Source organism: Prionailurus bengalensis, chromosome A3, assembly GCF_016509475.1.
Source record: "Prionailurus bengalensis isolate Pbe53 chromosome A3, Fcat_Pben_1.1_paternal_pri, whole genome shotgun sequence".
NCBI lineage: Eukaryota > Metazoa > Chordata > Mammalia > Carnivora > Felidae > Prionailurus > Prionailurus bengalensis.
The window spans coordinates 90,874,190-90,888,857 of record NC_057354.1 but is presented as its reverse complement, the minus strand read 5'-3'; the positions used below and the strand labels follow the sequence as shown (position 1 = coordinate 90,888,857).

Here is a 14,668-nt window from a genome sequence, read left to right as displayed (position 1 = left end):
TTCCAAGATTAAACAACTAGTAAATGGTAGAGCCAGGATGAAATCCAGAAAGGTTGACTCCAGGACCCAAACTCTTAACCACTCTATAGCCATATGAAATTCATTATCATATTAACTGCAGGAGTTCTGTCAAATACACTCATTCAATAAGGATCCTTAAGATAGCTTCTCGAACACTTTTATCAGGAAAAGCTGTGGGCCTCCCTTCTAGCAAAAGTGGGTGGTTTGCATTTCTCTGAGCTTACCTAATCTTGGCTCTGTAATTGCCCTACCCTTATTTTTCCTTTGCCCAATCCCTTATTTATCTTTCTGTACTGTTGCATGTTTCTAAACTGGCATAACTGCTTTGTGGAATATGGTAGGGAATATGTATATATATATATATATATATATATATATATATATATATATAATTTTTTCCAAATATTTATGAGATGAATCTATCCATCCCCAGGAAAACATAATTTCAGTTACCAAATCCTACTATGTAGTCCCAGTTATGTAGCTAATGACTCACTTTCCACATCCTCATTTCTCTTACAAAGTCATGTCTGTATGAACTAGAAAAAGAAATGAAAATACCACCTAGGTCTTTCAGTTTCCTACTTAAAATGTCAGAGTCTCTGGAGACACATTCCAGAGCTTTACAGGCCCTGTCTGCCCTAATTGGCCACAGAAGTGACAGAATTCAAGCCAGGATGTGTCTAGCAGGAGTCTAAGTACACAGGCAATGACCTGGTTGGGCTGTAAATGGGTGGGGATATGGAAAGTCCTTGGTTACATTAGGCAAAGAGTCAAGAACAAGAATCCAAGCTGAGAGTGGGGTGATAGCAGGTCAGCAACCATTTAAAAAAAAAATCAGAATGAAGTTAGAGAGGGGACACAGACAGGGGAAACAGATGATAGAACAGGCAGCGGCTAGCATGGGATCAGTGGGCTTCTCATGACCCAGCCTTGTCTAATTTTTTTTTTGCTTCATATTTCACCATGCCCCTTCCATCCTTTACTCCAGCCACACTAATAAATTACTAAGTGTTCCCCCAAATATGCTAAACTGTTCCACACTTCCCATACCCTTTTTCATGCTGCTCTCTCCTTTTGCCTCTATCCACCTGACAAATATCTACCCATTTTTTCCATATTCTGCTTAAATACCTTCACGAGGAAGCTATTCCTGCCCCCCACCACAGCCTGCCCTCACTCACCTTTTTTGTCCCCTACCCACCCATGTACCTGTTGTCACATCTATCTTGACCTTCACAGCAGTGATAAGGGGGATGAAGTTGTACCTTAGCATTCTGATGTGAGAAATGTCATATTATTGTATTTTTCTAAACCAAATTTAGAAAATACTAATCCCTAAGAACTAGGATGTTGACACACCCAGTGTCTTTATGAGCCTCTCCCTGGTTTATACTCAGAATCCCAGAGCCCTAATAGTCTGGAAAATGTGGGAAATGGCCCTCTGGTCTTCAATACATCTCCAATACAATGTTGAATAGAAGTGGCAAGACCAGATACCTTTGTCTTGTTCCTGACCTTAGGGACAAAGCATCCAGTCTTTCATCACTGCTTATGATGTTAGTTGTGGGATTTTTGTAGAGCCGTTTGCCAGGTTAAGTTCTACTCTGTTTCTAATTTGTTCCTGAAAGGGTTTTGGATTTTATCAAATGCTTTTTCTGCATCTTTTGAGATGATTGTGTAGTTTTTATCCTTTATTCTAGAAACATGGTGTATTACATTGTTTGATTTTTAGGTATTAAACCAACCTTGCATTCCTGGAATAAACCCCATGTGGTATATACAGTTGATCCTTGAACAATGCAGGGGGTTAGGGGTGCCCAGTTCCCTTGCAGTCAAAAATCCATGTATAACATTGGACTTCCCAAAACTTTAATTGCTTAACTTGGTCCCAGGACATCATATTGATGGCAGACCAAGGAAATGCTAGTTTAGCAGAATTAAAGCTTTTACCTGCTATAATAAATTCCCATCTGCCCTTCTGGCAAGGCCTACAACCGTGTCATTAAACTTGTCCCTTCTACTTCTGTCTCCTCGTTAGCCACATCCTCTTCCTTTCCTTTGCTATCTGTAAAGGATCCCTTTGGCTGCAGCTAACAGAAATCGAATCCAACTCTAACTTGAGTAATTAAGAGTTTATTTTTCTAATATAACAAGAAGTAATGGAGACAGACAATTCTGAAACCAATACAGTTAATCAATGATACCATCATGGACCAGGATCTTTGCATTTTTCCACTGCAGCATCCATGGCAAATGTACTTCATCCTTATGCCTATTCCTCATGTGGCTATTACACCTTAAGACCAATCCTATTCCAGGGAGAAAGAAGGAATAGGGTAAAGAGGCAAAAGCCTGCCAACATATTAGAAAGCTTTCCCAGAAGGCCCACACAGCAACTTCTGCTTGTCTCATTATTTAAATCAAGGTCACATGTCACCCCAGACCAATCACTGAAAGACTGAAAAATGTGTAGGGAGAAGGGAGTGGGATGAGGGAGTAGTGGCCAGTCAACCAGCAGTGGCTATGCCTTCCTTCACAGCCTTAGAAATTAGAAGTTAGGGCAGAGGTGGGGAAGAATGAGCTTGGAGCATGGCATGCCCTTCCACTCTGCCCCTGTCCATACCTGTTCTAAACAGAATCAGTCCCCACCTCCTAAAATCTAAGCTCCCTAGCACCTTCTGTAGCAAACGTATCATAAATGCAGATACATTTTTACCTGTCTTCTGATAAATTCACCATCTAACTCATTCTCCTTTCTTTGGAAATTTGCAAAGGGGCACTGGGCTGGCTCAGTCGGTAGAGCATGAGATCCTTGATCTTGGGGTTGTAAATTTGAGCCCCATGTTGGGTATAGAGATTACTTAAAAATAAAATCTTAAAAAAATAGAATTAGAGGGGCGCCTGGGTGGCGCAGTCGGTTAAGCGTCCGACTTCAGCCAGGTCACGATCTCGCGGTCCGGGAGTTCAAGCCCCGCGTCGGGCTCTGGGCTGATGGCTCAGAGCCTGGAGCCTGTTTCCGATTCTGTGTCTCCCTCTCTCTCTGCCCCTCCCCCGTTCATGCTCTGTCTCTCTCTGTCCCAAAAATAAATAAACGTTGAAAAAAAAATTTTTTTAATAGAATTAGAAAAAGCCTATTGTCATCTGTAGTCATTAAGCATTGTTCAATTTGAGGACCCCAAAAACTACTCTTCTGGGACATGCTCTTGTCTTTTCTCAACTTTGCCTACCTGCCATGGCAGTTAACCATTTCCATCACAGGTACAACTGCCTGTACCTACAAGTCAACCCATTACCTGGGTAACATGTTCAAGCTTGGGTCCTAGACTTTAGATCTCTACTGCCATTAACTACTGTCCTGGAAGAGGTTAGAAATTCAGAGTCCAAAATAAGGATCTTAAAGTTCAACTTTCCTATCTCTCACTTTACCCCCAAATGCTCCTGAGAATTACAGATGAAGTAATATCTTTATCAAACTCTAGTAAGTGCATTTGCTTCTCTTCCTTCCAGAGCCTTACTCTAACCTCTCTTTAAATCAGCCCAGAAGTTTTAAAGCAGTCTGCAAAATCCTTTCAACTCAGTCTCTTCCTAGTCCTCTGAAAGCCCACACATCAGGAGTTACTTTTGAGGGGCACTTGGGCGGCTCAGTTGGTTAAGGGTCCTACTCTTGATTTCAGCTCAGATCATAATCTCATCGTTCATGAGTTTGAGCCCCATGTGAGGCTCTGAACTGACAGCGTGGAGCCTGGTTGGGATTCTCTGTCTCCCTCTCTCTCTGACACTCTCATGCTTGTGCTCTCTCTCTCAAAAATAAATAACTTTTTAAAAAAGGAGTTACTGGGGCGCCTGGGTGGCGCAGTCGGTTAAGTGTCCGACTTCAGCCAGGTCACGATCTCGCGGTCCCGGAGTTCGAGCCCTGCGTCGGGCTCTGGGCTGATGGTTCAGAGCCTGGAGCCTGTTTCCGATTCTGTGTCTCCCTCTCTCTCTGCCCCTCCCCCGTCCATGCTCTGTCTCTCTCTGTCCCAAAAATAAATAAACGTTCAAAAAAAAATTTTTTTAAAAAGGAGTTACTTTTGAGAGACCTCAGTCAATTCTGTATACCAGTTCTATAATAGAATCTTAGCTGTTGTCTCAAAATCAATAGGCTCAAATTTTAAGGATCATAATTTTTTGTGTGCAACATTCAAAGTTCCTTTTTGGGGAGTGCCTGGGTGGCTCAGTCGGTTGAGCGTCTGACTTTGGCTCAGGTAATGATCTCGCGGTCTGTGAGTTCGAGCCCCATGTTGGGCTCTGTGCTGACAGCTCAGAGCCTGGAGCCTGCTTGGGATTCTGTGTCTCCCTCTCTCTCTGTCCCTCCCCCGCTCATGCTTTGTCTCTCTTTCTGTCAAAAATAAATAAAAACATTTAAAAAAAATTTTTAAGTTCCTTTTTTGTTTAATTTCTTATCGTTTATTTATTTTTGAAAGACAAAGTATGATCAGAGGAGGGACAGAGAGAGAGAGAGACACACAGAATCCGACGCAGGCTCCAGGTTCTGAGCTGTCAGCACAGAGCCCGATGTGGGACTCGAACTCAAGAGCCATGAGATCATGACCTGAGCCAAAGTTGGATGCTCAACCAACTGAGCCACACAGATGTCCCTCAGAGTTTCCCAGTAATCCCACAGTGTAGCAGTCATGAATTTGTCCCATAACACTGAGGTGTAAGAAATGTCACATTGCCTAAAAAAAAAAAAAGTTCAAGAAATGTTACAATGCCATAGTTTTAGCCCCCAGTGACTTGCCACAGTGGAAAGATACTCTATTGTCTGTGGAATCGTGGAAGGGTGACCAACCACACCAGTTTGCCCAGCCTTGAGGGGTTTTCTGAGATGTAGGGCTTTCATTGCTAAATGGGCAAACCAGAACAGGTGGTCATCCTAAGTATTGGACAAACGTTAATTTACAAACCTTCCCTTTACTATATATAAACTCTCAAAGGGCAAGAAACATGTGTAATGAATTTCTACATATTCATGCCTAGTGCTTCGGACATAACAGCCACCCAACGCATTCTTAATAAATAAACAAACTAGTTCACAAACAAATGCATGAACCAGCATAAAAAATAGATGAGGGGCGCCTGGGTGGCGCAGTCAGTTAAGCGTCCGACTTCAGCCAGGTCACGATCTCATGGGTCCGTGAATTCGAGCCCCGCGTCAGGTTCTGGGCTGATGGCTCGGAGCCTGGAGCCTGTTTCCGATTCTGTGTTTCCCTCTCTCTCTGCCCCTCCACCGTTCATGCTCTGTCTCTCTCTGTCCCAAAAATAAATAAACGTTGAAAAAAAAAAAAAGAAAGAAAAAAAAATAGATTAAAATAATAGGGGCAGAGGGAGAGGGAGACACAGAGAGAATCTGAAGAGGATTCCAGGCTCTGAGTGTCAGCACAGAGCCCAACTTGAGGCTCAAACTCACAAACCGTTGAGATCATGACCTGAGCTGAAGTTGGACGCTTAACTGACTGAGCCACCCAGACACTCCAGATATGAGCAAAATGTTAAGAAAGCATAAACTTCTAAAGGTACCTACCACCTTCCCAGCCTACCAGATCTCCTCACAGTTCTGTGGTGCACAAAATGATGACACTGCTTTTAAGTGTCTGGAAACTTATGCACCACCTCCACCCCAGCACATTCCCCCTAGGATGTAACTCTAATGCTACAGCAGGGTTTTTTGTGCTTCACTGTGTCACTTTCCACTTGTCTTCCACAAGACACTGATACTCCTCAATCCCCTTAAAATCTTTCCCCGCTGTTTGCCTTTCCTCTCATATTCTTCCAACTTTTTGTATCAGTTAGAGTGGGTGGAGCTAATGTGCTTGCTTTCATCTTCTGTAGCAGAGGCTGTTATGTTTGTGCCAGGTGGAAGTGCTGATCACCTCAAGCAAGAGGGCACAATTTGCAGATGATCGTAACAGTCTGACTCCACATTTCTTAAGAGTTTTGTGGTTTTCCTTGAAAAACTACCAAAGAAAATTGCCTTATTCCCATGCCTGATTTAAAAGGGCACACCTAGAAAATCTGCTAATAGGTCTGTGTGTCTTCTCCTGACCCATGGCACACAGCAAAGTGTCACCCCCTCTGTTCTGCAGAACCTTTCACTCAGAGTCACTGCCCCTGGAATTCTGACCCTTCTTTTTGTCCTGTGACTAGCTGTGTTGATCTCAAGGATCCTGCGCCCACTGGCCTCTTTGTACCTAAGCTTTTCTCTCCCTGCTGTCTCCTCCTCCTCTTGCTTTGGCAGGTGACTTTGATCACCTTCTTAAACCCTTTCTGGGTATTCTACAGATATTCCCTAACCAGCCCACTCTGATCTCAGTCATGCAACACAAGCACATTTTGTCACCCTCTAAACAAGACCTGAATTTTCACAACAGCCCACACAAGTCTGTATTTCAAGACTGTTTTTAAGAATTGTAATTCTTGGCGCGCCCAAGTGGCTCCGTTGGTTGAGTATCCAACTTCAGCTCAGGTTATGCTCTCGTGGGTTCATGGGTTTGAGCCCTTCATTGGGCTGGCTGCTGTCAGTGCAGAGTCCCGCTTTGGATCCTCTGTCCCCCTCTCTCTGCCCCTCCACTGGTCATTCTCTCTCTCACTCTCTCTCGCTCTCTCTTTCTCTCTCTCTTTCTCCCTCTCCCTCTCAGAAATGTTTTTTTAAAAAGTTTTTTTTAATGTTTATTTTATTTTTGAGAGTCAGGAAGACAGAGCACTAGCAGGGGAGGGACAGAGAGAGAGGGAGACACAGAATCCAAAGCAGGCTCCAAGCTGTCAACACAGAGCCTGATGAGGAGCTCGAACTCACGAACCATGAGATCATGACCTGACCCAAAGTCAGACACTCAACCAACTAAGCCACCCAGGCGCCCCTAAAAAAAGAATTGTAATTCTTAAAATTCTACATTTACCATTGAGTAATACATTAGCCATCTCCAGGGTGAACACCTACTTCAGGTTAAAGGGCATCTCTTGGGGCGCCTGGGTGGCTCAGTTGGTTTAGCACCTAACTCTTGATTTCAGTTCATGATCTCACAGTTTGTGGGTTTATGGGTTTGAGCCCAGTGTCGGCACAGAGCCTGCTTGGGACTCTCTCTCCCTCTTGCTCTGCCCCTCCCCCTGCGCGCGCTCTCTCTCTCTCTCTCTCTCTCTCTGTCTCAAAATAAGTAAACATTTAAAAAATAACAAGAAAGGGCCTGTCCTGTCTCTGCATTGTGAACCGTTTTGTGTACAACTCCAACCAGGGAGGAAGAGCACTCCCTTGGGGCAACTCAGTTAGGAAGTCCCTGTCTCCCAGGACCAAAGAAAAATGGTTCAGTCCTCCCTGACACCCCCAGAGAAACTTGGGGAAGCCTTGATTGAGATAGATCTTCAAAACATGCCAAAGACTGAAGGTGAACCAGCATTTATATATCTTCTTGTTTCAGAAAAGAGAATGGCTGCTGTTGGCCAAAGGGGAGCCCCTGAGTGGAGGACACAGCCTGAGGACGCCTGCCAGCACTTTCTATGTGATTGTGCCATCACGCTCCCCCACTCTGCTGGTGAAGGCAGTGGCCACTAGGGAACTGTTGCTGCCCAGCCCCTTCCCCCCACTGCCTGAGGACCCAACTGACGTCAGCCTTAAGACTGTGGAGGCAAGTGAAGCTCAGATCTCATGTGGCAGACAGAAGGGAGAAAAGAGTTGGGAGCTGGAGAAAAGGATACAGGAGAGGAATTAGCCTGTGGGAGAAAGGACTGGGGAGCAGAGGGAGGAGTGGTTGTTCCAAGAAGGTGGTGGAGGGTGAGAGAAGAAAGCGAAGGTAGGAACTGAGGCCAGGTGGAAGGAAGTAATGTGATGTGTGTCTGTGTGGTGGTGTCTTTCTCTGCTTTGTGCCTGTGTTTCCTGTTTGTTGAGGAAAAGGGAAAAAGGCAGTCAATGCAGGCATTCAGGATAGGAAGGGCTTCAAAATGAGACTCCTATGCAATGGAGAGAACTGCACTGCCACCATTTTCCCCCTCCTCCCCTCCCCCATCTTTCCCTTTCCCCCCCTTCTCCCCCCTTCTCCTGTCTTCCTTGGATCTGGATTCTGGATTTCCTCTGCTAGCCTCCTCTGGTTGAGGGCAGGAGAAAAGGCTCTGGGCAGGGAGAACTGGAGCCACATCGCTGCTGGATCACTGGCTTACGTGCAGAGAGGACAGAGCTTGGGATTGTGTTCTTGCCTTGGCGGCCACCGGGATGCAAAAAGAGGTGGGCACGAGTGGCCGTGGCTCGCTCAGTGTCTCACTTCAGAGCCAGTGGTTCCTGGCACAGGATGTTGTGGCCGGAAAACCTGACTGCTCAGGAATGCTGTGCTTGTGTGCCCTCCGTCTCCGGCTCTGCTCACCTAGCAGGCGAAGAACTCCATGTACTGCCCCTGCAGACTGTGAGCAGCCCCAGGCCTCGGTCACACCCTCTCTCACAGCCCACACACTGGATCCCTTGTGACCCTTCCAGCACTTTAGCCCCTCTCAGAATCCCATGACACGCTTCTCAGAGGCAGAGTATTTGGTGTCCCTAGCCACTCACGGCTATACCTACTTGTCGCACTCTTACCTGACACTTACATCACAGACACTCAGACCTGGGGGCCGGAACACCCAGCGGAGACCCTCATCTACTTCAGTCTTGAGCCAAGCCCCGGGTCTTCACACATCCTCCAGTCTCTCACGGTCCAAGTTCTCTTACTGTGTTCTGTGACCTCAAGCTCCCTGGGTGAGTCTTCTCTTCTCTCTTCCACAGAGGGTGCTGGACAGCCTGGAGCTAGAGCCCACCTACAACCCCTTGCAGGCTTGGAGCCACCTGTACTCACACCTGAGCAACACCTTGGCCAAGCTTCAGGGCCGGATCCAGCCAAGCTTGGAAAGCCGGGCCCTGAGAAAGGTACAGCTCCCTCCCTACTCCCTCCTCTTCTTTATGCCCAGAACCCAAGAGACACCTCCTCCCCTGTCCCTGGCTCCCCCCATCCCAGGGAGCAGCCCCCTCCCCTGGTGGAGGGGAGAACCAGGCCAACCAGGGAAGGAGAAAAAGAACAGCCCTTTGCCCTAGACCAAGGAAATTACAACCCCTGTCCGGTAGGGAGGGTTTTCTGCCTGGGCACTTACATATGGTGATGTTTAGGCATCTTCACTGTGCACTTGTGATAATCCATTAGTCATGTAGCAGACCATTGTCCCACTAAGCAAATTGGCAGTACTGAGAGCACAGGTTCTGTTTAAAGAAAAGGCTGAATGGAAGGTGGAAAAAGAAATATCCAAAGGAAAGGAAATTAGCATGTACTGAACACCAGCCATTTGCCAGGTTTTGTGACCAGTGCTCTCACAAATATCTTTCTCGTTTAATCCCTACAGCATCCCTGCAAGGTAAGTGTTATGTTCACTGTACAGATGAGGAAAAGGAGGCTGACCAAGCTTAGTACATTGGAGTCCAGGCTTTCTCAACAAGGGTTAAAGAGAGAAGAGTAATTGAGGGTGGAGTTATTTTTTATGAAATTTATATTCTACAGTGTTTGTATAGAATATAAATTCTTAATCTTTTCCTAATTTCTTAGTAACAGAACCTTTAGGAACTCCTGCTTTGCCTTAGCTGAAGTTACAAAAGAAAGATCTTTCCAAACTACAGTCAATCTAAAGATGGGAGCTGAGCCCACCACAAGTTAGCTGATGGACAAGCTAACAGAGAAGGAACACTCAGCCAGGAGACCGGCACTGTGGAGACAAGCCCAGGGGACTCCACCGCCCTCGACTTTGAGGCTGTCACTTAAGGGATGGGACACGTGAAGGAGTTAGGACAGGAGGCCCAACAAGGAACAGGACAGGAGATCGGGAGCCATGTCTGGGCCTCAGAGAACTCTCTGCTTTCTTTGTAGGCTGGGCAGTTGCATACAAACCGAGTTCGAGCCACAGTGGCCCCCCTGCCTATGACTCCAACCCCTGGCAGAGCCCCCAAGATGCCAGCAGCCAGCAAGCCTTCCTCAGAAGTCTTCTTCTGGCCTTCCAAGGAGGAAGAAGTGGAGGAGCAGAAAGGGGAGGAGTATCCCTCTGGGCCCTAAGTCACCAGCACCAGAGCCTGGCGGCCCTGTTCAACCACATCCACACTAGGGCTCATACAGTGAATGGCCTTTGCTCCACCTGAGCCTCTGTGAGCTCCAGGCGACTGGGAAACAGAGCCTTTCCTTCCTCAGTCTTCAGAACTGCTGCCGCCCCACTACTTAGTCCTGGAAGAGACACACCTGAACTTTTTCCTTCTCCAAGCAGGAACTCATTTTCTTTTGGATTATTTGATACTGTTAGCACAGTATCAGATTAAATACCCAGTAAGTCTCTACCATTGTTAGGAGCATTCCCAGCCCAAATTTCTCCTTGTAGTTCCTGGTAAACAGGTAGACGAGGTCAGGTCACCTTCAGGAAACTGGACATCAGGAGACAAGTACAAGGTTTTTAGAGTTCATGAAAAGAAGTAGGATTGAAATCAAAGCCTCATTCCAAAGGCTGCATTCTTCCCGCTACACCCACCACACTGTGGTTTCCTTCAGCCCTCAGACAGAAAAGCGGTTGGTGCTGATACCTACAGGCAGAGTAGGGGGTGGGGGGGGGCAGGAGGTGTCCTATAGCTGAGAAGAGAAGGGGAAAACGGTGTGGAAAAGGCCTGTTTCCTTCCTATTTCTCTCTCCCCAAGCCTGTCCACTTTTCTTTTTTCTTTTCTTTCTTTTCTTTTCTTTTTTCTTTCTTTTCTTTTCTTTTCTTTTTTCTCTTCTCTTTTCTTTTCTTTTTTATTTTGAGAGAGAGAAAAAGAGAGAATCCCAAGCAGGGTCAGCGCTGTCAGCGCAGAACTAGACGCAGGATTTGACCTCGTTAATGTGAGAACATGACCTGAGCTGAAACCAAGAGTTGGACGCCTAACTGACTGAGGCACCCAGGCACTCCTGTCCACCTTTCTGTTGGCCCTTTCCACCTACAGAATAACTACCATTTATAAAATGCTTAATCTGCGATTCAGGTTGCACTAAGTACTTGAGAAATTTAACTCCTTTCACACAAACAACCCTGTGAAGTAGAGTCTGTTATTGGGTTTTCCCATTTTACAGGGGTCACTGAGGGTTATAGATGTTATATGACTTGCTCAGTATCACAGAGACAGGCTCAAGCCCACGTGGGCCCAACTGGACCACCCAGGCTCTCAACCACCACACTGCTCCACTCACCTGCGACCCCATCCTCCTTCTGTGGATTCTCCTGACCCCCTCCACACCCACCCAGCACCCCTGCCACCATGGCATCTCTGTGACTATTCACACACATAGACCTCTTAAACCCAAACTGACTTTAATGAGAATAAACTTTTTAAAATCTATGTCTCTGGCAAAGAACAATGCAGGGGTCAGGATCCAGGCACAGTTCAGCAGCTCCCTGTAGCCTCCATGCAGGCCCCTTTGACTGCACCAGCTCAGAGCAAGCACCCCTCTTCATAGACCTGGTCCAGCGCTGTCCATTCCTTTGGGGAGGATGACTTAGGGGTGCCGGTCTCTCCCAAGTCCTATCCCTCACCCCTGCCACCTGTCCCACTTTCAGAACTTCTTGAGATTGATCATCCTCCCCTTGACTCCCCTGGTCCCCCTGGTGCCCTGGGCTGGCTCACACAGGACCTTCCGGCCCTCTGGTTCCTGCAGGTCCTAACAAGTATCTTTGATCCCCAGTGCCACCTTCCCGTGGTCCTCCCACAGTGTCCCCAGTTTCGCCCTCTCATGTGGAGCTCTCTGCCTTGGCCTTGGTCCCTTCAGCCCCTGCCCTGGACAGCCCACAGTCCCAGCTCCCCGGGGTACCACCGCTCTTTTGGACCTGGCTGTACAGGACAGTGTCTGAACTGTGGCCTCTGCCACCGCCACCGCCACTGCCACCGCCACCAGCTGCAACTCCAGGCTCAGGGAAGGGCCGGCCCCGGGGCTTGGGAGCCAGGAGGGGCTTTGTGCTCCGAGGAGGCGGTGGCACTTCATAGTCATCAGTGGCAGGGTTATAGGGGAGCTCGTAGCCCTCCTCCTTCACTCGAGCCTGGCACCACCATGCATCCTTGGGCTCCTGAGGCAAATCATAAAGGCCCCGGAGAGCAGCTGGGGCCAGGCCCTCAGGTTCATCATAGATGGGGTCCTCTTTGGGGTCTGTCAGCTTGGCCTTCAGCAACTGCTGCTGCACATGCTGGTACAAGTCCCAGTAAAGAGGTTTCTTTAACTGTGCCGCCTCCCCTGCCCGAGCAGGGGTGCTGTCCAGGGGGTCTGAGTATAGGGAATCCTGGGAAGGGCCTGAAGGAATGCGCAGTGAGTCTAAGGGTTCAGCATACAGGGCCGGAGGAGTGCCCGGGAGTTCCTGAGCGCCAGGGAGGGACACCAACTTCCCTTCTGCCGCTTCTCCTTCATGGGAATCGGCTCTGAGACTGTCCTGCCCTTGACCATCCTTTCCCTGGACCTTCTGCCGGTGAATAGCAGTTTCAACCGCCTGAAAGATATCATTCCCCTGTGCTGTCTGGAAGGTGAAGGTTCCAGGGCCTGAAGGGCAGCGGCGGCCAGCCTCAAAAGAGAACATGACCTGAAGAAAGTGTAGAGGGAAACACATTACCAGGAGCCATGAGAGATGAGTCACAGGGCCCAACCAGGTTAGGGGATCCACAAAGAAAAGACTACCTGGGGAGGAAGGGAGGGTCATGGGCTAGGCAAGGAAGGTTTATCCTGAGGACAGGGCTTCCCACCTTCCTGTCCTGCCCCACCCCACCAACCCCACAGCTAGCCCCACCTAGGAAGTCAGTGCGCCCCAACAGACCCCGCACCTTGTCCCGGCCATAGCGGCGCAACAGAGTATAAGGCCAGGAAAGGAGTGGCTCCAGTATCTGACCCTGGGCCCCTATGGTCAGGAGAGTCAGCTTCTCAGCCTCCACCCTCAGCACATAGGAGCCATGCAGGCCACAGCGCTCAGCGGCTTCAGTCCTCTGTACGGTTACCCAGAACTGTGATCCTGGAAGGAATACACAATTAGACTGGCACCTGGCCGCACAGGTGAGTGAGGGGGCTGGGGAAGCAGGAACAGGTTGCCCAAGCACTCACTTGGAAACCAGTTTCAGGAGCTTCCTACTTCCCCATGGGCCCCTGACCATTTAATCACTCCCTTCCCAAGGACACCCTTCCTTCCCCACCCCCACCCCCAATCCCTGCCAGGGCCTCTCAGCCGTCTACCTTCCCAGGTGGGGCTATACAGCGAGTTCTCCAGCATCTCCAAGGCAGAAAGCTTGGGTGGGTTCTCAGGCGCCAGAGCCCAACTGCCTTTCTGGAGTAAAGAGAAGAACAGTATCCAGGACCCCGCAATTCCCTCCACGCTGTTCCCAGGGTCTGAGCCAGCTCAGGCCCTTTACTGCTGTAACTGCCCCCACCCCCGCGTCGCTTCTTGGCCCCGGTGCATTTCGCCCCGACCCCCTCACCGGAAAGGCGTTTCGGCAGAGAGTTTGCACCCAGGCGGCGCTGGACGGCGCGTCGGCCGCCAGCAGGTGGGAGCGCTGCGCAGTGTCCAGGCGGAAAGCTGAAGCGCCGGGCTCAGGGGGGCTCTCCACAGCCACGGGGGCCACGCTCACACACTCTGCCAGACGGATCACCTTGCAGTCCAGGCGGCGCGAGCCCCCTCGGCCCCCTCCAGCGCCCGACCCCTTGTGGTCAAAGAACTCGAGCCGCGCTACGCCGTGGGGACTGGCAGGATAGAGCACGGCCCAGGTCTTCCTCCATCTCTGGGGAGAGAGAGCGAGAGACGCTGGGGAGGGAGCGGGCGAGCACCGGCTGTATGCGCCCCGACGGGAAAGGAGAGAACCGGCGCGAGCCGATTTCGGGTCCAAATCTTCCCTACTTACGGCGAAGTTTCCCGAGAAGGATGCCCCTACATCTTCCCAGGACCAGAAAGGGCGTACCCCGAGGCCGGCCGCCGCTTCTCCGCAGTGTGAAATCAACTTCGCGGGAACGTCATAGGGCTCTATAACTCCCGCCGGCGCTCCATCCAACCCGCTGCCGCCCCCTCCCTCTCTCTCTCTCTCTGGGGTCTCCAGCCCACCCCTAGGTATGATGGGGCTCGGCAACCCCTGCCCCGACTACCTTGGTACCGAAACGCTGACTTTGCAAAAAGAGCGGCCCTTCCATCACAGCCCCGTCCATGGCCCCCGGCGGTTTCTTCCGCGCTTCCTGGCCCTGCGGGCTAGAGGCGGGGCGGGGGCGGGGCCGGGCCTCCGGAGGCGTTCCCGCCCCTCCCCCGGCCTTCGCGGACCGCTCAGGGGGAGCCAGGAGAGGAGCAGGAAGAAAGGGGAGGGGGTCCCCAGATAAGTTGGCGGTGCACCACTCTTAGGCCCCTGCCCACAGTCCTGGGACGCGCACAAGTGGCTTCACCAAAAGAAAGCTCGCGGTTTCGACCAGAGGGCTCTGGCGCGCCTGGGCTTAGGAGTTGTGTACGACGTCGTATGCTCAACGTGACGTCAGAGTGAAGGCCGTGACGTCACTCCGAAAACGCCAGTGGGCATTCTGGGGCACCGGAGGGACTATGTGGGCTTTTATAGCCTCGATTCCCCTGACCGGACCCGCCC

The 14,668-nt window shown here is 49.7% G+C and overlaps 2 protein-coding genes across 6 annotated transcripts in view; one reads left to right on the top strand and one right to left on the bottom strand.

Moving 5' to 3' along the window:
• Positions 1 to 10,264, top strand: part of LOC122497058 (meiosis 1 associated protein) — a 66,140-nt gene extending 55,876 nt beyond the window's left edge. Inside the window, exons 7-10 of one of the 2 annotated variants that reach the window (XM_043603788.1) lie at positions 7,479 to 7,685; positions 8,810 to 8,950; positions 9,418 to 9,429; positions 9,936 to 10,264. In XM_043603788.1, coding sequence (XP_043459723.1) covers positions 7,479 to 7,685; positions 8,810 to 8,950; positions 9,418 to 9,429; positions 9,936 to 10,118 — 543 coding nt within the window. In that variant the 3' untranslated portion in view covers positions 10,119 to 10,264. The remainder of the gene's footprint in view (positions 1 to 7,478; positions 7,686 to 8,809; positions 8,951 to 9,417; positions 9,430 to 9,935) is intronic. The other variant, XM_043603789.1, reaches the window with a different exon arrangement.
• A 1,110-nt stretch (positions 10,265 to 11,374) lies between these two features.
• On the bottom strand, positions 11,375 to 14,287 carry DOK1 (docking protein 1). 4 transcript variants are annotated; one of them, XM_043603790.1, is made up of 5 exons: positions 14,187 to 14,287; positions 13,529 to 13,828; positions 13,287 to 13,377; positions 12,884 to 13,068; positions 11,375 to 12,645 (listed from the first exon to the last, which is right to left on the bottom strand). In XM_043603790.1, the coding sequence occupies exons 1-5, from the start codon at positions 14,244 to 14,246 to the stop codon at positions 11,809 to 11,811; spliced, it is 1,473 nt and encodes a 490-aa protein (XP_043459725.1). In that variant the 5' UTR covers positions 14,247 to 14,287; the 3' UTR covers positions 11,375 to 11,808. The 4 variants fall into 4 exon arrangements, with proteins under 4 accessions (XP_043459725.1, XP_043459728.1, XP_043459726.1 ...); XM_043603793.1 differs by lacking the exon at positions 12,884 to 13,068; XM_043603791.1 differs by lacking the exons at positions 12,884 to 13,068; positions 13,529 to 13,828; positions 14,187 to 14,287.
• Between the last annotated feature and the right edge of the window lie 381 nt (positions 14,288 to 14,668).

What these genes read in the sequence shown, in the direction of transcription:
- DOK1 (XM_043603790.1), bottom strand. Translation starts at nt 14,246, where the DNA reads ATGGACGGGGCTGTGATGGAAGGGCCGCTCTTTTTGCAAAGTCAGCGT. An exon ending in TCTGCCGAAACGCCTTTCCG is followed by an intron (nt 13,378 to 13,528) that starts GTGAGGGGGTCG and finishes TCTTTACTCCAG; the next exon opens with AAAGGCAGTTGGGCTCTGGC. An exon ending in GCCGCTATGGCCGGGACAAG is followed by an intron (nt 12,646 to 12,883) that starts GTGCGGGGTCTG and finishes CACTTTCTTCAG; the next exon opens with GTCATGTTCTCTTTTGAGGC.